We start from the raw sequence: 26765 nt of genomic DNA on the forward strand, positions 1-26765 counted from the left end.
GGGAACATCCTGCTGTGTGAGCAGACAAACCATTCAAATTCAGGTATGTGTCTCTTCTGGATAACTTGCAATAAATTGTGTGCTGTAGAAAAATGTGATGTTAGAGAAGTGTGCATGCAAGGCTCTTCTGGAGGGGCAAAACGTGGAGTGTGACCAAAGCTGGGTTAGTAAAGCAAAGATGTCTTACTGGAGCACATGTTGAACTCGGGACCCCGCATGCCGTAGTATCCGGCTGGACAGTCGTGAAGACACTCTCCATACTGCCTCATCCTCTCCCGCCGCAGAAACAGGAAGAGTTTGGGTGGGCACTTCACGCAGCCATTAACCGGGGAGCATGTCAAGCAGCCTTTACAGATGGAATGTGTTCCATAGCTAGCTGCAAGACAAACAGGAGAAAGGTTATTGAAGAAATGGAATAAAGCAGAAAAGGCAACTTTACTCCACAATAAGTAACACAAGAAGAAGTTTGCAAATATGTCAAAGTGTGCAATTACTACTTTCTCTGACCTGGATTTTAGATTTACATTTAAAATGTCAAAGTGGCAAACTTTTTTACATTCTCCAAAATGCTCAGGCTAAAAAGCAACAACTATATATTTAATAACTTTACTTAACTCTAAAGGGCAATTTAAAAAGAGGTTACTTCACCACACAAAAATGCACAAGAAAATGATATACAAAGGGACAATAACAGTTCATTACAAAAGAAATTGCATCAGCATATTAGAACTAAGCTTAGCTTCAATCTCAAAGCTCACCCACCAGATGCAGCAAAGCATGTGGCTTCAGTTAACTGTTATTATTAAACACCTGTGACACAGACAAAGAAATGGATTTACAGTTTGACTATATGCGAGCTGAGCAAAGTGGTTTTATTATTATTTTCAGTCAACATTACTTGCTTAATAACTACACAAATAAACTATTTTTATGCATTGGTCACAACTGCACCTCTGCGTGGGGACGGGCTATCTGCAGGTAAAATTCTAAATTTTAAGATTGTGGATTGCCCTGTAAGCCCGTAGGCCAAAAATGTTGAATGCACATTTTTTTTCTGCGGGCATGCTGGGGCATACAGGTCATAGCGAGCACATAAACAACACGCAAGGGGGAAGTAGGTGACACGCAGGCACATGTATGCATTTTTTAACCCTCCCAAAACCTGTGCACTGTGCAAAGAGCCCATTGGTGCAGTTCAAGTGACAGCGCATGCAAGGAGTGTGTACTTTTCACTTGAACAGCACCAACGGGCTCCTTAAGAAAGCTTTGCACATCCTTTAGTGTGCTCTGTGTTTGCAACCTAACTGACTGAAATTAGTGATATGGATATGGAGAATGAAGTTTGTGTGGACATCCTTCGGGCGTCCTGCACCTGTGTGCAGCATTTGTGCACAGTCAGTAAGGAGGCAGTGCACACACCTTACTAGAGTGTGGCGTAACGGGGCACTGTACATCAGCATCATAAGCTTACATAATCCTCACGAATACATCACAATACATTTGCTACACGTACAACAATGGTTGTTCCATTTTCATGACGTTCCTCAAGGCAACTGTCAGACACACCTGTGCTCCCTTTAAGATGCAGCCACACCTGGCTACGACCTCCACGGGCCTGGACAACCCAAAAATCCACAGCACCCATACAGGACAGCCCCCGTATGGATGCATGCGACTACGGCATAACAGAGTGATAAACGTCTATTTGCAGAAACATGTGTGGGAGGGGCAGAGTCACTGGCTGATTATTGAGAAGAGTAAAAAGAAACACATGCCTAACATTGTAGCTTGTTTTCTGGCCTCTTTTTTTTTTTTTTTTAAACCAATCAGTAAATAGTAAATCCAAACCTATATAACCCCTCTACTCTGCTTTATGTCTATCCATTGATGGGAGTAATACTGCCTAACCTAAGCCATCTGGGGCCACTGAGGGTTCACTGTCTTGCCCTAGGACACTTCGACAAGTGACTGGGGTAGCCAGTAATCAAACCAGCAATCTTTCAGCTGAGAGCCAACTGTTGTGCCTCTGAGCTACAGCCACTGACATGCAAACTGGAAGACGGGGATATGGTGGTCAGAATTTTGACGCAAGCCACATGCTGTCTTTGTGTGCGACCTTTAAGTCACTGATGCTCTTACCAACTTTTAACCTTCCTGAGTAAGTGCCAATACTGGCGTATAGCCGCGGTTATCTTGTGAAGCAGAAAGAAACCACATCTTTTAAGGTAACAAAAGCTTCAGAGTCTCTTTTCAATGTTTTATATATATCATTGCCCTCATGCAGGATCTTTTTAACACAAACAATTGTAATAATGCATAGTAACGTCCAACTACCCTGGTGGTTCAGATGAGTGTAACCTTTGTCTCAGTGCTCAACTCTCAATGACTTGCAGTTCACCGGTTGACAGACAGGGCAGAGTTGAGGCAAATCGCAAATGTAGAAGGGCTAACCAGACGAATACAACCCAAATATAAGGAAGAAACCATAATGGATGTATCAGTGTACTAGTTTTTTAAACTCACAGTAAATATGTCAAACTGAACAATTTGTAATTTATGCAAATGCTGGTTCTCCTCTTTGATTCCCTCAACATTCGAATGATGATTGGTTGTGGATGTGAATACTGCATTAATTCTGGTCAGAGCTGGCTTCCTAAATGATCTTGTTGAGACAGCCGATGAAAGCCACCCCAAAACCACAGTGACTCTGGCCACGGCTCCAGTTGCCTGCGGAAAACAAAGCAGCCAGTAAAAGTCAGTTCATTCCACTATAAGTGACTTTCAGTGTAAACTCCTTAGTGTCCCATTTAAGGGAAAATCTCCTTGGGCAAATCCAAACAAGAGCCATTTCAGCTGATCCAAGCCAAGTTTTAAGTATCACAAAAAGGGACTGAGGAGGAGCAGCGCTCATACAGAAGGACCCACCACAACGCTTAATAGAGCACCGTGCAGAAAGCAGCCCAGAGCCTGGAAGACAAAACACACAAAGTCTGCCTTATTGGCCGAAGATCCTCATATTAAGTTCTTCTGAATGGATTCACCCAGACAAAAGTGAAAAATAAGTAGTCCCAGTGCAAGCATCGGTTTTTAATCAGGTGAAAATCAGTCAGCGGTTGTCAGTGGCTTCCTCAGACTCATCTTTTTTTCTATTTCCTTTGTTGGAGGGCTGGAAGATAGTCCGTACAAAAGTATGCTGGCTCGGTTGAGCTGCATTCATCCAACTGAACCAGAGTAGAGGGAATTAAGATTGAGTGCTAATCAGAACGTGTCTCTGATGGTCTTAAGGGATGAGGTTTACGACGACACCCCATCGATCACATCCCCACTGCGATGCAATCTCCAAGTCTATTCATCACACGAGGCTGGTGATGGTTCATCTCCAGTCGGCACTCTTTCACTAAGACATCAAGGAGGAGCCAAAACCCCAAATTATAACAAAATTTGGCTTCTCCAATTCTCAAATGGAAAATTGTGTCTCATGTTCAACTTTTCAAACCAGTGTTTAAGGTATTACTAATTCTAATTTCAGCTGTGCCCACGTAAGCAATGCACAGCAAAGTTATTATTCCGTTTTTATCCTAGAGCCAAAGAAAGTCATTTAAAGCTAATAGGTTATTCTAAGCCCCTTTACTTATCTTTACACCATGATTGGAAATTCTTTATAGGTATGGAAAAACACTCTTTATTTTTTAATACCAACTTTAAAGTCATTAAATTATAATGTACTGGAGCTTTTTTATGCTACTGTCCAAATATTGCGGCCACCGCGTGATGTGGAGGCATGGGCAGAAGATTAGCTGCTGCCTCCCGATTTTGATGCCCCGATTTTTTGACAATCGTTGCCGTGGTCATGAATGCAGTCAGGGGACCCTGGAGACCCCCCTATAAGTCAATTATTGCGCTGCTGCCTTCCTGCCCAACCACCTGTCACTGAACGGCCACCACTCAACCTCCAAATGTGTCCGGGCAGCCACTGCCCAATGTCAAAACATTCTTCAAACCTTCACGGCCGCCGCACAGCGTGTAAACATGCAGCTGCCGCCTCCTGATTCCAACTGCCGCCGAGCGGCCACCTGTCAAATATGCTGGAAAACGTACATTTAGGTCGCCGCGCGGTGGCCTTTTGGGATGTGTGAGCAGATGCTAGCAGATGAATTATTATTTACAATTACCAACTTAAATTTCAGTCATACAACAAACATAAAATGTTATTAAAGGTATTTAAAATACAATATATTGTATTACATTTCTAAATAATAAACTATTTTCACTACATAGGCTGACGGAAGCGCTTAAAAAAGGGAAAAGCAAAAAATCCTTGCATGGTGACTCACTACAAGCCTCTTTATTGTTCAAAGAATTTCGTCCCAGCAAAATAAAATAAAATAAAATAAAATAAAATATGGTGGTGTGGTAATTGGATTACTGGTCGATCAATCAACAACATAATTGCAGACACTGACAGGGCTCCTCATAATGTTTGGCACAAAGATCCAGTTTACTCTTTGTTATCAAACATTTGTTTTTCTAGTTGCTAATCTTAAAATGCATGCTGATTGAGAATAACGTAACCACATGCCGTCTGACAGACGCATATCCCACATCCTGGAATTAGCATGTGACTGGGAAAAGAAACACTGGGGGGAAAGGAATGGCTGTTCAGAGTGGAGAGGAACTCTTGTTGCTGATGACGGTAGATGAGCTTTTGTACGTGTCTGTGGAAAGCCTTGGAGCTTCAGGCCACAGGTATGTCAGGAAAGAGGCCACAATTCAGTGTCTGGAGCTGTGCTGTCCAACTCACGTCCCACACTGCTGGTATAATATCCAGTGTACTTTACATTTATCTGTCGTCTGCCAACAGGTTTCAGACATTCTAAGGGAACATATTTCTACAAACCCCTTTCTACAAAAAGCTTCAGAGTGTAAGAATCTCTTCATCACAGCTGCTTCTTAATGTCAGGTTAAGGCTGCTGTATATTTAACACACAAAAGTATTTAGTCAGCCATCAATTGTGTAAGTTCTTTAAAAAAAGCTGGTCATTTTTTTAATCATATGTTTACGTCAACTATGAGAGACAAAATGAGAAAAAGCAAATTCTGAAAAAAACACATTGTCTGATTTTTAAAGAATTTATTTCCAAAAATATAGTGGAAAATAAGTATTTGATCATCTCCAAACATGTCTGTCATAGTTTAGGTATACTTATGATGAAAATGACAGGCCTCTCTCATCTTTTTAACTAGGAGAACTTGCACATGGATGAATATTTCCCCCCACTGTAGAGTGGAATGTAATCGAAGTTGTACATGTGGTCTTCTTTTTTTTTTTTTTTTTTTGTCTGTTTAAAGCGGGTTTAAGTGAATTCAAATCATGTTTTGACATTTGCCCAGCAGCCCCTTTTCTGGGTTTCACAGCCTCACTAATCATGTCATGCCTTCTACCAACCACTTTAAAACCCAAGTGACCCCGACGTGAAGAGAAGATGAGCTAATCGTTCACACTGGCAGCATGGACGCCAGCTTTACCGTACACGGGTTTCAAGAGAGCAGATGCGTGCACATCAATAAGAATGGCACTACTTGCACACCATAAGCTGATGTCGTTTACAGTTTCAACCACACGGTGCTCATTACACAAAACAAAATAAATCTGCCGTTTCCACTTCTGAAAGATCCCTGTGGGCCCCAAGTGTTGTATTTACAACAGCCAGAGTTCATTCAAATATCATAGGGGAAGCATCCACGAGAACCTTTTAGTAGAAAAACCTAATAAGTGCCTCAGTGTGTCATGTCTAAAGGCTGGCACAAAGCTGCCGCTGATGTGCATGAACCACATGAAGGACCCCTCATATCCTCTTCCTTCACCATTAGTAAAGCCATGATGATTGGATTGTGTTGATTCTAAATCGAGTCAGATGCATTTTGTACATGTGCCTTAGCAAAGGGAAGTTTACATGATGCATATATGTTCAAAAGACCAAATTGGCAATTAGAAAACCCAGAGCTTTCTTTATTTAAATATGAAACACCTGCCAGTTCGCTGCCACAGCATGTGGAAAATGACTTAGCTAGCACGCTTTGGCACAGAAGAAAACCTGTACTGCAGATTTTTGCACAGAATGGAGAAATGTGTTATGATGAAATGAGGTCTACTGGTGGAAATGCTGTCAACAAGCTTGGTGCCCCACAAAATGAAAGAGTTTCTTCAATTCAACAGATTCTTTAACTAACCGCCTGCTACCTTTTTTAACAAACAATCCCCGGTCATTTATCAAGCTATCACTGTGCTCTGCATCCTGGTTGGCTGGAGACCTCGTCAGTCAATCCCATCCATGCCCTGTCTCCTGTAATTTTCCAAATCTTTCACTGTGAGCAGGTCTTTGTCTTCCTTCCATAAAATTTGACTTCTTTTTCTACTAAAGTTTGAACTCTAAAAGTTTAAACAAGAGAGGAAAGTGTAAAAATGTTCACGTCTGTCTGAGAAAAGTGTATGAAGCCTTAAAGCATCCACAACACTATTTTGTGGATTCAACCTATCCTGGGATATTTTTAGAATGTTACTCTTGCAATAAATGGAATATTGTGTCGGCTGATGTGATGCCAACATATCCTCACTGTAATGTTGACAAAAGTGTAAAATATTTAATACAAAAATTACAAAACAAACTTTTCCAAAAACATCAAATGTTTTCTCAATTAAATCTCAATTAAAGACCCATTTCAATGAAAATTAAGTTTTTGGTGTTTTTAATATGTGCTTGTGGCATTCTTCTAATGATGGAAGACGTATAAAAAGAAAATTTTGCTTAATGAAATGAAATGAAATGAAATATCGAAATAAAATATTTTTATCGTCATTGAACATGTACAACGAAATTACAGTGCAATGTTTCGGGTCATAATAAATAAAAACTAAAACTGCGAAATAAGACAATATAAAACACCAGTAGGTTAAATTATGTTTGATAATGGTTGTGAGAAAGCAAAAAATGTCATTTGAAAAAGCTTGTAGTTGTTGTGCCACAAGCTCCCTGCTCCGCTTCAGCCACTCTCTGACAAATACGTCCATGTGTGTCTCCATTTTCCTCGTCTGAAATGACATCTGGATGGATAGCTCAGATATTGCTCGCCCTTTTTGCTGCATCGGTAATGTTCATTTGGGGGTTGTGAGGGACCGTAAGCTAGTTGGAGAGAGTGTAAACAAGGAGATGCTGGTAAGTGTGGGCAGGCTTACACCATGGCAACAGTTCTGACTTCAAAATTTCAAAAAGCAAATTTCTAATGAACCCAAACTCAACAGTTTACAACAGAAATGTGCGCAGCAACTGTGTTCTAGAAAATGACAAAGGCTTTCTGCTTTTGGCATAATCCCAGTTAAAAGACCACTGGGAACGCTTTTACAATTGATGAAAAGAGGATTGAAGTCAAACTTTCTTGATTTAGTTTTGGCTCACAAACAGATGTTTGTAGCAAATGTGTGAAAACTTCGTGACAGGTTGCTAAATAAATTGTTAAATAACATTTGCAGATAAAAGCTAGAATTGGACAGTTCCTAAGCATAAGTGTGAGGCTAGCACGTCATGTACACAAACTGTCGTTTACATATTCTCTTTGAATTTTGAGTCTCAATCTAGTTGCTTGTTGATAAAGTTGACAGTTGTTTCAGTTGCACCTACCGATCTATAAGCAACACAAATTGAGGAAAGTTTGAGGTGGGTTTGAGACACATGTATAACTAACCTCTTAAAAAAAGGTAGTTCCTATTTTTTGAGATTTTAAAGATTTCAGCAACAAACAAAAAAAGATATGGTCTAAGTAGTAAAATTTACAACCCCGTCAAACATTTGAATCTATTTTTAGAAGCAGGAACCCATCCAATATGGAAGCCATGCCAGTCAAGTTTGATCTTGCTGACATGGCATTTATCTGGATTATGGACCAGAGGTTCCATCGCAAAGACTGTTTGCAAGTTGTCCACAGCAGTCAACGCCCAGTGATATTCAACTGCTAACAATCTGTGCTCCTGGGCTGAATATTTGTTTTCATTCATGCACAGCAGACAAAATCTCAGCAGGACAAATGTTGGCATGCTGTTTGATATATTAGAGCCCTCGCCCTGCAGCCATATGCTAGCTGGGAGGTTTGTTCTGAGAGCAATTAGAGCTGTGCTGAGATCAAGCAGAAACCCAAACTCTATCTCAGGTACATTTTCTTCAGGACTCCAAAGCAAGCATGACAGACTGCACTAAGGGCTGCCAAAACCCCTCCACAATTCCACCTACGACCGGCTAAACTTCCTGCTTTCCATTTACCTACCGTCACCCATGAAATCACTCACATCCACCCATTCCAACGTTCTGCAATCCGAGACCCTAACAAGGCAAATTGTGCATAATTTGTTTCTTTTGTGCACTAAACTTACCCTCAAGACCCAGAAGACCCTTTGGTTAAAGGTTTTCACGGATGTGCTGATATGCAGACAGGTACTAAAACGAATGTGTGAAAAAGCCTTTTCCAGTCTTTTGATGTTCTGTAAACTTTGATGGACAACACAAATCAGACTGAGTTTGCGTTGTTGTCAAATTCCTTTCATTTTCATCTTGTATTTGTATTTCTGTGAACAAATAAACATATTACTGGAATAGTTGTTGGATGGCAGCTAGGTTAGCAGGGTAGCCTCATTGTGTCAGTATTTGGTGTAGCTGCAGGAAGTTCAAGGTTTTGTTCGTGACCACACAACAACCAAGTACAGAAGACAATTCAGCAACAAACACAGTCAGGATTTTCCTTAAAAAATGAAACTAAATGAGACAATTACAGGCAGCTGTGACCAACCATGAAGGCCACAGACAACCTGCAATGAGAAAACCAAAAGGAAAACCATCAGGTGGCCACCTATAACATGCACCTGATGGATAGGCAAAAAGAATACAATAAAAAGGTGTAAATATCAACATAAAAGTCATTAATTCAGGATGGTTTCAAGCAGAAACAGTTTTTATAAGAGGTCACCGGGGGGATGCCCGGAACTCCTGGGTGGTGGTGGGGTGCTCGTCTGGGGCTGTGGGCGTCCCTCTCCGGTGGGGCCCTGCGTTGGGCTCTTCTGGCGCGGCGGGGGGCTGCTTTCCTGGCTGGGCTGGGGCGGCGCTCTCTTTCCCTCCGCGCCTCCCTGCTCTCTGGCTCTGGGGGCCTCGCGGCGGTCCGGCTGGCCCTGGCCTGGGTGGCGGTCTTGGTCGCCCGGGGGGCGGTTGTTCCCTGCCTGTTCCCGTGTGGCGTTGGGGGAATTCCGGCTGCCGCTGCTGCTGCGGCGGGGGTATGGGTGTGGGGGTGGCTGGGCGCTCCTCCTCCTTCTTTTCACATTCCACCATCCATTTTAGAAGAACATAAACACTCACCTGAGCGCAGGTGTTAGCTCACCTTTGCACTAATAGTTTGCATGATTGAATGAATGAAAGATTTCACACTAGTTGGTTTAAAGGCATAGGTATGCGTTCGTGAACACTATCTGTTTTGTGTACATGTTGACATGTGGACATTTTTGCAGCTAGCAGGTGTGTTGATAATATTTGAGTGTGTGTGAACAGGCCCCGCCCTTTTTGTACTACATTTGAACCGTACCGTAACGATAAACAACCAGTAAACCTGTCTGCTCTATGCTGCTTCATGGTCTTACCCCCCTTCCCCTCCTATTATCACCCTCCTACCCCCCCCTCTCTCTAACGTCCCTCTCTCTTCTTCCCCTCTTTCCTTTTCCGTCCGGTCCAACACCAAAGATTTTCAAACATGATTGAAATTAATAAATTTTGGCCTCAATTACAAAAGGGGTTTATTCAGACATACCTTTGGTTTGTCTGAAGATGAATAACCCCTCTTGTTAAAATAAAATATGTCCAACACAAGAGGCCCTCAGCTCTCATCTGTTTGCCTAGCTGTTGGACAGGACAAGTTAAAAAAAAAAAAAAAAAAAAAAAAAAAAAAAAAGAGGTCACCTGAATTTAGTTTTCAAGTTGAAGACGTTACGCCTCTTATCCAAGAGGTGCAATTATAAGTAGATGATAAAATAAACATAATTCTATATGAGGTTGCTTTGACTAGACTGTGGTCTGTTGTATAAGTTGGTGCTAAATAGAAAATGTCATTATGTGTCCTGAAAAACATATAATTGACATGCAAGGCAGACTATATTCACATATCATTTGGATTCCAGACATGGAAAATGGAAGATGTGAGCCGATATTAAAACAAAACAGCTTCTATTCTCAGAGTTCTCTGCCGTTTCTCCAAAGCCCTCTATAAATCTAATAATTCACACTACAACATGAACTGTGACTATTGTTTGAGACAGGCTCATATTAAAGAACAGTTGTAAATTGTCAACTGACATAACAAAAAAGTAATTCTCCTCCATCTATGCACACATTTATTCCATATTTGTCATATGGACTAGGGGCAGGGATGGAGAACCTTTGGTTTTGGAACAACAAGTCAGAATGAATTTTGATCTCCAGTGGAAAGCATCACAGTCACCAAATGAATTGTAGGCTTGCCTCGTGGCACAGCGACGACCACCGTTTATCGTACGGCGCACCTATTTACTTAAATGATGGCGCAAGTTTACTGTTGTTCCACACAGACAAAAATGGAGAAAGTTTAGGAGGGAGACTGGCAGATACGGTACAGGAAAGCCAGCAAAACAGACACTTTCTCCAACTTCTCACACTACCACACTCTCTAGACAGATTCTCTATAGATTTAACAGCCACTCTAACCTTTCTGCACCAGATTATCACAAGCTGGTACATGGTAAATGACAGAAACCGCCTACTCTTCTGGCCCTTGACTTCATCTGCCATAAATCTGCAGGTCTTATTTGGCTTTAAAATTAAAAAGAAATAGCAAAGGGGGTGAAGAAAAGAAAGTGTAGATGGTATTTGAGGGCATATTTCTCCTCCAGTTTTGTAGAAAATATGCTGCACTGGCCTCCAGCTCTTTTCCAGCTGGAAATAGTCAGGTTTTGGGATCTAAGTTCTCTTTCCAGTTTTGCGTTAACAGATCATTGTGTAAGCACATGTTTATAATTTAGGAAAGTCGTGCTGCTTTTAATGATTTTGCAACATGAAACTGAGAAAACACATTCGCTGTCAGACATATTAACTGAGCCAAAAAGTCCCTGTGACACGCCGGCCAGGGTGGGAAGTGCACCGACTGGTACCGTCACTTGAAAGGGCGATGGTAAATGGAGTGCCAAATGGGTAAAACAGGCAGTCATGCTGCAAACAGGCTACTGGAAAAGTCACAACAAAGAACAACATCTGTTGCCAAAAATGAAAGTCCACACGGAAAGAACAGTGTTGTGGCACAGAAAGATGACCTGAACTGACCTATGAAAACTAGACCTGTTTTTAGGGGGCAAAGAGCAGTCATCCATATAAGATAACATTTTAATCCTGCGTGACAGGTCAATAAAAGCCTGTACCAACTTTGCTCATGTAGCTACGTAGTTGCTAAGAAGACACATTTATGAAATAAAAGAAGAGAACTGACTGATGTGCACCTATTCACACATTATAAACACATCCAAACTGTGAAGAAGCTTGCGTTGATTTTATTTTTTTATGGCTAAATGTATAGCAGTCAAATAGCAAAATGCTAAATTACATTTTTTCTGTTGTCCAAACATGAGAGAGTTCATTTTTCCTGAGGTCATCTTGCATTGTTAACATGTCTCTTTGACAATGAATCCTTTACTGTTAGAATTGGGCCACATTTAAAAGGAGTGGGCATTAGTGGCCGAGCAGCATGGCTGAGTTTGTGGGTTGCACCTTTTAAAGTTTCCTCACCAAGTTTTTCCACTTTTATTCCTGGTTTGTAAAAAAGTTCTTAAGTCACAGCTAATTAATGCAACGTCATTATACTTTTCTTTCCATTTTATTCTATTCTCAAAGAAAACGACAAAGCTTTTATAACTGTTGCTTCTAAAAAAAAAAACTTACACAGATGTTTCAAAATTGTGCTTAAAATCCTAAAAAGATTTGAATTTTTTACATGTTTTTGATTGCTCATACAAAGACATAGAGCATAAAAGACAACACGGGATGGTTTCATTTCACCTCCAATGTTCACACAGCGCTCTTTGGGATAAATTATCTATGTTCATTTTTAATAGCACCTCTGCATCAAAAACAAGGCCAAATGAATCTTTAGGCTGGTTTACTCTGATAAGATGATTGATGCAGCTATCTTTGGTGTTGGTCCCCTGTCTTGTGGGTGCAGCATGCTGTGCACAGACATGCAGACACATTAGCATACAGAAGTCTGTTGTTTATTCTTTAAAGCATTTTTTCTATACATAAGCTCTTTGTTTTAAGATCCAAATCTTTTATTTTTTGAAAAGCTCGCCTGCAATTATACACATGCATCAAATAAATCAATCAGAAAACATGTCAATGACTGTAAGCAATGTTAAGCTGTGACATCTCAGCCTCATGAAAAGCCCTCGTCCCACTTCCGATTCAGCGCTTTGGCTAACTCTGAGGAGTCACGGAGAAGAAATCGACGTTCTTAATGACAGCACACCAAACCCACGCCAAAATCCCATCTGAGGTGAACACAAGGGGGCTTAAAGAGAGCTGGAAATGCTTTTTCTTAAAGCTGAAACTGACAGATGACTGTGAACTTCATGTCTGAAAGACCCGGCCAGGTGAAAATAGAGTTTTGGGTCTTTTAATCATTTTCTTGTGGCACTTTTTTGATGACAGAGGACACATGTAAAGAAAGTTATGCCAAAAATGGCATTTCTGAGTATTTCTTCATTCAAATCGTTGTGAATCAGGAGCAGATGGAAAAAAATGCAGTTGAAAAAGAGCTAATGTCGAAAACACGCTGGACGGCCCACAGGCTCCCTGCTCCCCTCCTCAATGGGGAAGGGAAGGGGGGGTACCAACAGTCCCATCCACAACTCAGGTTCATCTCTAGTGAACTGCAGCTCAGTAGAAACTATGTCTTAGAAAAAGACAGTTTTTTACATTTTGGCTAAAAAGTATATGACCATAATAAAAGGACCACTGGGAACGATTTCACAATAGATTAAAAGATGATCGAAGTGAGACTTTAATAAGAAAATAGCATTTATCCCTGCATTCCTGTCACATGACAGAAATATTTGTTTGACTTGCTTTGGCTCCAAAAAGATTATTTTAAAAAAACTGGAATTTTACCTTAACAAAGACGCAGGGATAGAGTTTGTCCCTGACGTGGAAAATTTATCCACAATGGTTTCTTCTTTCCTTAAAAGGTCTCAGCCTGTAGTAGTAAACAAAAAAGCGCCTGTGCATCTATGCTCAACCTGACTTAGCATGTAAAAACATGTTGTTTGCGGTTTGCTGACACGGAAACGTGGATCATTTGGTTTACAGTAACAGCTGTGGATGCACAACCTGCTCCTTTAATCTAATATTAACACAAGCAGTGTGCCTTACATATGCTGCCAAAAGATGCAGCAGCAGCACACAAGACCCAGGAAGCTCTGTGATATACTGCATTCTTCTTACCTCATGCCTAGATGTCTACATTAGCAGAAGATTATTAAAGTCCTTGATGCCTTTTGATGGCAAAAAAAAAGCAGAGATTTGTGCAGAGTAGAAATAATTTATATGCTGCTACTGCCTAACTATGAAGCCACAAGGGGGCCTCAGTCTGGGTCCCCCTGTGCCGGTCCCCAGCCCAGAGGAAGTACAGGGTTGTGACAGGACAGGCAGGGAATCCAGCATAAAAATCTCTGCTGAACCACCTGTGTGATCCAGTGAAAGCAGATTGGCTGTTGTGTCCCCTGAAGGGACAAGCCGAACGGTAAACAACATCCTGCAGGACGAATCCCACTGTGCAACTGAATGCACTTTTACTTTAAGCAACAAAAAAAAACTTGTAAGTTTTTGTCTGGAAACTATAAATAAAACTAAGCTGGCTTGACCTCACAGTGCAACATGCAGAATTGAACCTTTTCTCCTGATGACACTTATTCAAGCCTATATCCATAACAATCAAGTTACTGCTATGGAAAGAGAGAAATACAGAGCTTGAAGTGGTCCTGGAGTGACATCAATGCTGCTTCATTGTGGTTTAAAGACCCATAAAGTGTTTTTATAGTTTAGTTCATTAAAAAAAACAAAAAAAACAGAATAAATCTTCATCTTCTGGGTCACTATTTTTAAACTATTTACTCAAATAAAGCAATGCCATAATCCAGGTACTTTAGTTGTGAAGGATGCTGCATTCACGGGTCATTTTTAGTTTTTGATGATAATATACACAACTTTTGAGAAATAGTTAAAGTAATGCAGAAGACACATCCCATGCTACCGAGCTCCAATGACATGTTCCATCCTCCTCATCATCAGTCAGCGTCCTTTCAGACTTCTGCTGAAGAGAGCAGATAAAACCAGTTTTATGTCTCTCAAGCATGGAAACACCACAGGAGATTATCTATGATTCACCAGGATGGACTTTATCATCTTCAACGCATGTGGCTTCTGTTTCTCCCTAACTTTGGTTCATCCATCTTATTCCACTTTCCCGGCGTCATGTTTGAAAACTTTGGTTCTTAGCAATTCAGTCTTGCTCGACTTGACAGTCTTGCTTTAGAAATACAACATCTAATAGTAAGAAATGCAGCAGGAGCTTCATTTATGCACTGGGACTTTATAGCTCAAGCTGATATAAAATATTTCGTCTGCAGGCAAAAGTAAAAAGACTTTAAATATCTGCAGGATTACTTGAACCAGTACATGATAAATCCTGTTGTTTTTTTTTTTTACAAGTTTGTGCCAAAAGCTTTCAGTGTTAGCAGCTAAACTGTAAGAAGTATCATAAATCATTCTATAGCTTTTTTGTTTTTTTCAGAGTTTAAAGGTGATGCATAACACATTTGGAAATAATTAGTTCAACTTTCGAGGAGGTGTTGCAAAATTCTGCAGTTTCTTTCTTTTTTTATAATGCTCGATGTCGTTGGCAAATTCCAGGATTTTAATGTAACAAAAAATATGCAGCGAAATGCAAATGTTCCTGAAAATACAGATAGTTAAATTAAATACTAATATTTTTACATCAATTGATCAAAACCTGCCAAAAACAAACTTAAGAAGGGAAGAAAGTAAAGATTCTTGCATTGACAGTAATCAAAGTGAAAGATTGAAATGGCTCCCAAAAGAGGGAGAACCATGCAGAATGAGAATATTTTACTATTTACACTCCCTCAAATTCACTCAAGCTGTGGGAGAAATGTGTTTTGCCCTCTGAAGGGAGGGAAGAAACAGCTAAGAGGAAAAAGGTGGGTGAAAGAAAAGGTGGAGTGGCTCCTATTCAGACCACATGGTGGTAATTTATCACACATAAACCTCACACCTAATTTTCACACCTTTACTCAATGGGCAGTTCCTCTAGTAATTCACTCAGCCATGCACATGCACGCATGCTAAACTACGCTCTTTTAAGAGGGAGGGACTAACAGCATCAGAGATGAGGATCAGTTTAGTCGGAAGGCGTGCTTGGAATAGTTGCACCGCATGTAGCATTGCAGCAGGACTACCTCCCCAACACCCTCTGCGTTTGTCATCACCCTGACTGAAATCATCTCCACTTTCAGCTCACGCATTTTAAAAACAACAGAGCTTTCCACTGGCCAGAAAGCACAGCATCTCTGGGGTTCCAGATGGGAACGTTCGTATCAAAGATGCTTCTTACTGTCAGCTTCACGCTGTTTTGAGACTTCTTTCTGACCAACAATAGAGTCAAATAGGGCTGGACAGTATGAGGACAACTTGCGATGTGCGATTTTATATGACATGAACAAATAGCAAAACAACAAACAACTAATAAATAACTTCCATTTCACTGCAACAGTTTCATTGAAATAAAAGTCAGCATAAGGAAAACTCCAAATGGCCCTCGTCTACACAGGAGGCTAACATAAAAGGGCATCATTCGATCGGTCGGAGACGTGAAGGGGTCCATCCGATTGGTCAAATGTGTAAAGGAATGTATTTGATTTGTTAAAATACTTCAAACTGCCATAAGATTGTTGTAAACATTTAAGGTAACCAACCATAGGCTGATATGGCAATGACCATGAATTTGCTTCCTATTGTGCAGGCCTGAAGTCAAATTAGTTTGACTAAAATAAAGAAGAAAAAGATGAACAGATGACTGCTACAAATATTCAACCATAAAATTATTAAGAAAAAAAAAAAAGTAAGTGTGAGATTTTTTTTCTGAAACAAAATTTCCATCAATATCTAAAATTAAGGAAGCCATTAAGGTTCAAGTTGGACTGACCTTCATTTACAACCTCACACTTCTTGAAGTCTCAATGAAACTTCTGACGGCTGGATGAAGAGGTTCTTCCAAACCTGAACCACAACTAATATTTGGACTCAAGCATGATCTATCCTGGCTGGAAGTCTGTTACAAAGTTTAGCCCCATTGATCTTTTCAAAGAATACAACCTCGCAAACCTTTTTGACCCACCAGGGCCAAAAGGCAGACCTGAGGTAATCATCAGGGTCAAAAGTGGAGTGCACTGCAGGAGGCAAATGGCACAAACCTGCCTCTAAAGCCTTTAGAACTAAAGCCAGCTAGTTCTGACTACGTCAGTGTGATGTAACTCTTATCCTATCCTAGGCACTTTAACATTGGGAGTTGGGTCATCTAGACCCACTAGACAGCGCTCTGAACCTTTTTTCTTCAATGATTTGTGATCTTCACTGGTGTCCATGGATTACATGAAATCTTTCCAACTTTATCCACCTTTGTCATGGTAGGGAGAACACATCAATGTAAGGGGGGGTCATCTAAGGATAGCACAAGGGTTAAAAATCCTCTGATGAAGATCAAATCGATGAGGAGTGTAAAAACTAATGTTCAGTCTTGAGCTGCCCCATCGCAGGTTCAGTTCACCGCACAGACCGTCTGGGCCAACGCAGTCACTGACTTGATTGTCTTTAGCTACAGTTTCAATGTTTATGAGATTATTTCTTCATTTTGAACTAACCTAAGATTTGAAAGAAAATGGTTGCCAAGCAGAACAGCTCATGGCTGTCCACAATAAACAAGCCCTGATCATCATCCCTCCACCAAAATAGAGTGGTTCCAATCCTGGCTGGGACCCTTCTGTTTGGAGTTCTCCCTGTGCATGTGGGGGTTTTCTTCAGGCACTCTGGCTTCCTCCCACAGTCCACAATACATTCCAAAACATGCTTCCTTAACAAGTGTCCCTGGGTGTGATACTGTGCCCTGTGATGGACTGGCTACAGTCTAGGGTTTACCCCACCCTTGCCCAACAGGACAGGCTCCAGCAACCCCTGACCCCAAATGGGATACAGTGGGTTAAGAAAATGAATGGATGGTGTTTTTATAAAATGCAGTTTGGATTGGGTTTGGTTGAACAAAACAAATCAATATTTTTTAGAAGACAGCTCAGTCCACACTCACTCTTGATGAAAGTCATTTCATTAGCAGTAACTAGTCTATTCCCATCAAATTCTAATAACTGATTACCTACCAAGAAGTATGTGCGCCTGAACACGCCTTTGACGAAGTTCATCTTGTTTTATTGTTGTTTTTTTTAAGTGAAATCAATAACTAATCATTTTTGTAATATTTATTTTTCTTTACATTAAGGTATATTTTTTCCTTGACTGACACGATAAAACCAGGTAATTGAAAACCATGTTAATGTATAAAGTTTTAAGAACAGTTTAAGTGCAACTGATGTTCTTACTACACATTTCATTTTAGAAAAATCCGTCTTCCTCAGCTTTACCAGGTGTCTGTGTTACGTTCGGTGTAATGCTTTCATTCCACATCAGTACACTTTCAGTGATAGCATTCACTGAGGATCTACAGAAGGACAGGATGCCGGTGGTTTTAAAGTAAATCCTGAAGATAATGTGAGCATATACAACGTGGGTTTCTGGAATGAATAAAAACAGTTCCTTTCCTCGTAGGCTGGAGGTCAGAGAGGGGAGAGCAAAATTCATCTGTCTGTACAGAGGGATTTTTTTTTTACAAGTTCAGCGCTTTTGTGCAAGGATCATTTTCACATGTTTTACAAAAAAATGTCTGTGTCAAAGCCATGTTCCATTACCGGGGTTTTGGCCCTAGGGGAGCTGGAGGAAGTGGCAGGGGTGAGGGAAGTCTGGGCATCTCTGCTTAGACGTCTGCCCCACTACCCAGTCCCAGACAAGTGGATGAAGATGGATGGATGGATGGATGGATGGATGGATGGATGGATGGATGATGGATGGATGGATGGATGGATGGATGGATGGATGGATGGATGGATGGATGGATGGATGGATGATGGATAGATGATGGATGGATGGATGGATGGATTAATAGATGATGGATGGATGGATGGATAGATGATGGATGGTATGGATGGATGGATAGATGATGGATGGTATGGATGGATGGATAGCTGATGGATGGATGGATGGATGGATGGATGGATGGATGGATGGATGAATAGATGATGGATGGATGGATGGATGATGAATGGATAGCTGATGGATGGATGAATGGATGGAGGATGGATGGATGATTGAGGGATGGATGGATAGATGGATGGATGATGGATGGATGATTGATGGATAGATGATGGCTGGATGATAGATGGATGGATGGATGGATGGATGATGGATTGATTGATGGAGGAATGGATGATAAATGGATGGATGATAGATGGATGGATGGATGGATGGATGGATGGATGGATGGATGGATGGATGGATGGATGGATGATGGATGGATAGATGGATTGATGGATGGATGAATGGATGATGGAGGAATGGATGGATGGATAGATGGATGATGGATTGATAGATGGATGGATGGATGATGGATGGATAGATGGATGGATGGATGATGGATGGATAGATGGATGGATGGATGATGGATGGATGAATGGATGATGGATGGATGGATGATGGATAGATGATGGATGTATGGATGGATGGATTAATAGATGATGGATGGATGGATGGATAGATGATGGATGGTATGGATGGATGGATAGATGATGGATGGTATGGATGGATGGATAGCTGATGGATGGATGGATGGATGGATGGATGGATGGATGGATGGATGAATAGATGATGGATGGATGGATGGATGATGAATGGATAGCTGATGGATGGATGAATGGATGGAGGATGGATGGATGATTGAGGGATGGATGGATAGATGGATGGATGATGGATGGATGATTGATGGATAGATGATGGCTGGATGATAGATGGATGGATGGATGGATGGATGATGGATTGATTGATGGAGGAATGGATGATAAATGGATGGATGATAGATGGATGGATGGATGGATGGATGGATGGATGGATGGATGGATGGATGGATGGATGGATGGATGGATGGATGATGGATGGATAGATGGATTGATGGATGGATGAATGGATGATGGAGGAATGGATGGATGGATAGATGGATGATGGATTGATAGATGGATGGATGGATGATGGATGGATAGATGGATGGATGGATGATGGATGGATAGATGGATGGATGGATGATGGATGGATGAATGGATGATGGAGGAATGGATGGATGGATAGATGGATGATGGATTGATAGATGGATGGATGGATGATGGATGATAGATGGATGGATGGATGGATAGATGGATGATGGATTGATTGATGGAGGAATGGATGATAGATGGATGGATGATAGATGGATGGATGATAGATGGATGGATGATGGATGGATGGATGGATGATGGATGGATAGATGGATGATGGATGGATAGATGGATGGATGGATGATGGATGGATAGATGGATGGATGGATGATGGATGGATGAATGGATGATGGAGGAATGGATAATGGATGGATGGATGGATGGATGGATGGATGGATGGATGGATGGATGGATGGTGGATGGATGGATGGATGGATGGATGGATGGATGGATGGTGGAAGGATAGATGATGGATGATGGATGGATGGATGGATGGATGGATGGATGGATGGATGGATGGATGGATGGATGGATAATGGATGGATGGATGGATGGATAATGGATGGATAGATGATGGATAGATGGATGGATGAATAATGGATGGATGGATGATGGATGGATTCTGTATCACTGATTTTTGTAAATTGAAACCCACAAAATTTGAGTTTAAAATGTATATAAATATTTAAAGCTGGGCAGCAAAGACAGGCATGGAAGGCGAAGGTGTAAGTGTAGTTGTGAGTGTGTTGAGGTGGGGTTGTGTTTTTCTGTACAGTGATTGGTAGATTTTTGTCTCTCTCTTGTAAATAGATTCCTGCCTCATCAATGTCATGGCTAAACATAGAAAAAAACAGTTCCTTCCGGAGCTTGAAGGTCTGGATGGCAGCATTTACCAATTTTTGGTTGCTGGAGGCATCTGACTGGAAAAAAAGACCCTTAAAAAACAGAGATTGAAGGAGATTGTGCAGCAATAGCCTGTGGCTAGAGCCTTGGGTTGGTTGGTTTTGACCTGAGGCCTACATGCCTCAAAAGCTCCATTAGTAACATGAGTAATGGGAATCCCTTTAAACAGTGCAGCTGTGGCAATTATTTCAATTTAACACAATTTAAAAACTAAATAAATAAATAATTGAAAGCGTCCTTTAAGATTTTTTACACCTAAAATACGTCTAATATATCAGTAAGGAGCCAGTACTCTTCTCTAATTACTAGAGTGCGGCATTAGGGGACCGTATGATGGCATCATCCATACATCAAATGTGTGTTCAATTAGCATTATCCTTATAAACACTTGCCAATACACTTACCACACGCACTACAGTGGTACGTTCCACTTTCATTAGGCCCCTTAAGTTGGCCGCACGAGCTTAAGGGAACTGCAAGGCACACCTTAAGATGCCGTCCTTCCTCTCTACAACCCAAATACCTGCAGTGCCCTTGTAGCTGCATGTAACTAAATTACTGAGGCGCAAGGTACACAGGAGTGTCTTAGGGCTCAGACCCATTTGAATGTTTTTCATTTACAAATCATTTATTTGATAATAAGTCAAAATCTGTATCTTTGTATGTGTTTGATTATTAATTTGTAAAAGTAATTACACAGAAAAACAGGTTCAGGCATTCCTGACCCTTTGCAGGAAGTCTCTTCAGACTGGGTTAGACCTTTATACAAAATAAAAGTGTACCCGGCTTTCTTCCTATTGTGGTTAGGTGGGCATGACCAGGAAAACATGGGTTTAGTAAAAGGACGGATGGATGATTTTCTTCAAGGCCATGCCTTTCATGACTTACGGGATGCATAATTGTTTCCTTCATTCCTCATTTGTCAATGTGCGCAGATGTCCGTCGAGGGTTTTGACCAATCGCTCTTTTAGTTATGAGCTGTTCAAAAGTTTTTGTGGGTTGAAAATTTCGCAGTTTATGCTTATTTTACGTAGTTTATATGCAATTATTACTTAAATCATATGCTTTTTTGGGTGATTTTTTAAGAAACCAACGCAAACTTGTGGCCTTTAACAATCGTTCCACGTATGTCTACATGTGTCTCGCAAATTTTTTACGCATGTACCACCGATGTATAACTTTTACATTGCAGATCACGTTAAAATAACGTAGTTGACCCACAAATCACTAATTAATTGCAAAGAAACAGTGCAATTATCACGCACAGTTCCTGTTCTACGTTGATTTACATTTTTTCTGCGTGGTTCATTCGTATGTGATACATCTGTAAAAATTTTACACGAAAGACCTAAACCTTTCTCACTTTTTCTCATTGCCATAAAAAAACAACAAAAGTCCATCAATAAATGACAGTAATTTTTCATATGGTTTCAGTAATGAGCTGTTCATTTGTGAGGCTGATTTGTTGGCCAAATCACTCCTATTGCTGCCATCAACAGCTTGATAAGATCAAATCTCCAGAAGCAAGTGACCCCTGTGTTGATCAGTGTGACTTACTTTTTTATGGCGCCAAAACTAATATCCTGGGTGGAATGCTGATACATATTGCATTGAGGACCAAGACTCTGATGAGAGCGACAGACGCCTGAAAAAGTATAAGAAGCAGGAATGCAGTCATCAAGAGTATCATCCAGTGGAGCCAAAAAGATCTGCCTTGCACCTACATGCCACTGTTTGCTGCTACAAACAAGCAGCAAATCAGGTTGCCAGGTCCTGGCTGCTGTTTGAAACAATGTTCCAAGGTGCTGGAACTCAACAACAGGAATCGACTTTTTTCTTGTCCAAACAGTTTAAGTAAAACCTGGCTTTCTCACAAACCTCCCGCAGGCCTCAAAGTTTATACCGTTGTTTCAGAAATGGCTTCTCACATGCATATGCATCCACTCGCACTGGTACTCCTGATACTAAGCAGCCCTGCAGTGTCAGCTGCACTTCACTTACAGCACCAAGGCAGTGCCATCTCTAAAACCATTAACTGGTAAACATGTAAACTGGTTCTGACCCCGATCTAGAGATACCTATTAGTGATTAATCTTGCTGGTGACAACTGTTTACACTGCTAAGGCTGCTGCTCCTCAGACCTGGCCCCAGTCCAAATAAAATAATGTCCTGTTGAGAAGGATCGAGCCAAGATGTAACGCAAGCGAGTCAGAAGAAGAGAAAAGACGAGAGGAATTTGAGTAACATTAATGGAGTTCTTTGTCTTCATATTTTCTCGTTGCCACAGTATTGTTTCATCGCCTTAAGCAAGATTAGTGAGAAACACAAATAAATACAAGAAAGTCAAAGGCAGCCACCACAATTGATGAGCGCCAAACAAAAAATGTGCAGAATTCAAATCATAACAGAGCTTGCCGATTTCTCCCACACTTCTCTTTCTTTTTATCAAATGTGTGAGAGGAGGAGCTGTTAGAGTCATGCAGGCAGAGAACCCCAAAACTATATACTGAACCACAACAAACAAAACAGCCACAGCCACAATAAAACAAAAAATCACTGTACTGCTGTGAACACTTCTTGGCTAAGAAGAACAAACTGTCAAAAATGAAACTAGAATCGCGTTGGCAGTGTTCTAGCACTTTCTCTGGCTTCTATAACATCTGACTATGTGCTTTTTTCTTAAAATGTTGTTGGCAGAACAGCAGTCAAACCCAAGGCACATAAAACATCTGTGATAGCACTTAAATATTTAGATAGGTAGGTAATTGTTTGGTTCCTAACATTAACACAATTATGGAGGGAATTAGCCAAGCATCAGCAACTAGCTTGGAAATGTCACCAATCAAGTGACACTTTCAGATTTTGTAATACTTAAATGTTTCTTTTTTTATTAATAGCAACACATACAATTCATTTGGACATGTAAAAACCAGTATCACCATATGTCCTTAATTGAGCTCATGCAGTTTGTGAAATGACACAGCCATGAGTCAAACCATTAACACCATACCCTAAGATACTAACAACTATTTTCATATCATCTGTATTTGCCCAAATGTGCTTTTAGTTAAAATGTTGGAACTATGGCCTTACCCGAAAAAAAAGGATGATTTGTTTTTGCAGTTGCTCAGTGAACATTAGGCAAACAGATTACTCTATCTTTGTCAAACTATCAAACTACCAGGAGTTTGTGCCAAATGGCATGTATTAACTATTTTCACTCTGACATTTTGGTACATTAGTTTAGCAGGTAATATTTTGAAGAAACTAAAAATATATATTACAAAAAAATGAAAAAAAGTTGTATAATTTTGTCAATTCTACAAGTGAAACTTGCATAGTAATTGGAATCATCATATTAAAATGTTTCAACTTCTTGGTTATGATTCAAATACCTTCACTACTCACTACAAAGTACTACAGTATTCCCCCCTTGTTCGCGGAGGTTAGGGACCGGAGACACCCACGAATACAGGAGAACCACCCCCACAGCCAAAGACTATCCGTCACTGACCCTTACTCATCAGAAACCATTCTAAAACATTTCTGATGTTGTGTAAAACGTTTATTAAAGAACATTGGAATTGGAGTTTTATTTGTTTTTATTCAGAACAATTGACTTCATCTCCACTTCCCTCCTCTCCCGCAGCACCGCCTTTGGATGCAAAAGTCTCATACAAGCGTCTTCAGCTGAGTTTTTGGAATGAACTGGAGGAGTCACATTACTGAAAAAGATTCTGTGAATACCGAAACTCGAATAAGCGCAGGAACACTGTATCTAGTACGTTCTCCATTTTGTAGTGCATCCAAATCTACAATTCCAAAAACCAGTGCCCTAGAAGTTTCCCAGAAGTCTCTGCGAAAAACCAGTGTGCTTTAATGCCTACTAGATAGATGAATATAGACCACAATGCATTGCGTTTAAAAAAAATAGTCGTAAAATTCTCTTATTTATTAGATTTTCACTTTGTGAAATCAGTGATGTCATGCTTGTCGTTTAAAAAAAAAAGATGTGAGCTTGGTGTCTGAATTGCTTACAAAATCCAGGGCACTAGATAGTCCCGTACTACATAGACTTTTAGTAGATAGGGATTAGGGAAGGAAGTCGTACATAGCCCTGTTTCATGTAACTGTGATTAAAATGGTATATTTTGCGTTTCAGAAAAGTATGAAATGATATCCTTTTTAGCACAAAATGGTATTTTCAGCTCAAAGCAGAGGTTTAGTGGAAGCCCAGGTTTCTTTGACAGCTGTCTGTACTGTAGGTAATCTTTAGGTAATCTGCATTGTTGGGTTTGGTGTTTCCCATTTTCCTATAGATATTCTCTCAGGTTCCGCTCAGGAAGGTTTGTAAGCAAATCAAGCACAGTAACACAGTCACTAAAGCAGCTTTTGGAACCTTTGACAATTTGGGCAGTTGCCAAGTCCTGCTGGAAAATAGAGTAATCTCCGCAGAGCTTATTGGCAGAGGGCACCATGCTTCAGAATTCAGTGTGCTGGCTCTTTTGACTGTGGACTTCAGAAAACACAGTGAGCCGACACCTGCAGGTGACTAGACGCCCCAAACCATCACTGACTGTTAATACTTCATACTGGACTTCAAGCAATGTGGATTCTGTGTCTCTCAATTCTTCCTCCAGACTCTGGGACCTTGATGTCCAATGCAAAATAAGACAAAATGTATTTTTATCAGAAAAGACAAGTTTGAAAGATTAAACAACAGTCCAGTTCTTCTTCTCCTTAACCCAGGTAAGATCCCATGAATCTCCTTGTGAGGCTTCCCCAAACCACTGAATGGATCACAGTGGACAATCCTCTCAAGAGTATAATCGCTACTGTTGCAAGAACACATTTATCCAACACACTTTCTCCTCCTACTCATTTTTTTTTTTAGTTAATACAGACTCAAAGTCACAACTAAATCCACAGATGTGCTTCTGGGAGTTCACGCCATGCGTTATGAGGGGCTCACAAGACAATCTTTGCACATTGTTAAATAGTGAAATTACGACTTCACAGTTTGTGATATCAACCATCAGACACGGTAGAGAATTTATGATGGTATGGGGCTGTTTTGCTGGATCCAGGTTTGCTGACTAGTACCTACAACAAGATAATGACTCAAAACAAAAACCCAAGCTGTACAGGAACTAGCTGAGGACAAGAGAACAAGATAAAACCTGAAAACATGGGGTTGCCAGCATATTGTCCAGACCCATTACATTGGTTTGGGATGAAGTGGACAGAAGAGGCAAAGCAAAGCAACCTACAGTACAATCATTCCATTTCAAAGAACAACAAGGTATTACAGTGAATACTTTCATAAAACAGGAAATATTGGAGTTTACTAAACTTTGGACCAGTAGTTTACCTGTAAATGGCAATGACAGGATGTCTTTGCCTACAGCCTGCTGTGGTGTCCCCCAGCTTCAAAGTGTCAACGGTTGGCTAAGAGTTTGGCAAGATACACGTAGAGAAGGATGAAACAGAAAAAACCTGACAAAAGAATCTCTTCTTATATTCTGGGTCAAAAGGTTTTTTTATGCCATAATTAGTTTAATTACAGGGCGGCTCAACAAACTTTTTGTTTGCTCTGATACCCACAGATGTGCGTCTAAATCAATGATTCCGTTGCTCTCCTTCAATCACTTCCCTCCCAGTGACCACAGAAATCTGCATGCCATGTCGCCCTCACCGTAAATCCGGCATCTTCACTCTGCTGTCCCATGTCTTTAGGGAGGGAGTCAGAGAGACAATGAGCTCAGCATCAAGCCACAGTAATGACTCCCAGCCTTGTCTCTGATTAAAAACACACCGGGTGCTTCTGCACTCCGCAGGCCGCCGTGAGACAGTACCCTTCTCATACCACAAGGTCTGAGGTCCTGGATATCGAGGCACAAGCATCCACAGCAAAAATGAATGTCTAAGTAAACTAATCATTAAAAATATCCAACAAAAAGGTGAGTAATTGAAAGCACCAACTGGTCCACTAATTCCCCAAATTACTCTTTAATTATTCTACTCCTGTCAGGTTTCACTGTAAGAATCCAATTCAATTCAATTTTATTTGTATAGCCCAAATTCACAACAACAGTCGTCTCGATGGGCTTAACTCATCCAGTTTTTGGTGTAACTTTACCAAAGTAAATATTATTGTCTATCACATAAAGAGTCAGTGCATAACTGTAGGTTACAGCCTCCTTACTTCTCCGTATTTATCCGTTTGCTGCTACGTTAGAGGAAAGTTTCCTACGGAGGCGCTTTGTTATTGACCGGCTTACTTCTCCTTTATACCAAAGGCATTGCATGCAATGTTTTAGTTTGATTTGGC

At 40.7% G+C, this 26765-nt stretch overlaps 1 protein-coding gene across 1 annotated transcript in view; it reads right to left on the reverse strand.

The window, feature by feature from the left end:
• rspo2 (R-spondin 2) overlaps window positions 1-26765 on the reverse strand; it is an 83569-nt gene that overhangs the window by 50480 nt on the left and 6324 nt on the right. Inside the window, exon 2 of the mRNA NM_001252245.1 lies at window positions 188-376. Within this exon, the coding sequence (NP_001239174.1) occupies window positions 188-376 (189 nt within the window). The remainder of the gene's footprint in view (window positions 1-187; window positions 377-26765) is intronic.

Source organism: Oryzias latipes, chromosome 16 (genome assembly GCF_053564925.1).
Source record: "Oryzias latipes strain Hd-rR chromosome 16, Olatipes_Hd-rR_3.1".
NCBI classification, from domain to species: domain Eukaryota; kingdom Metazoa; phylum Chordata; class Actinopteri; order Beloniformes; family Adrianichthyidae; genus Oryzias; species Oryzias latipes.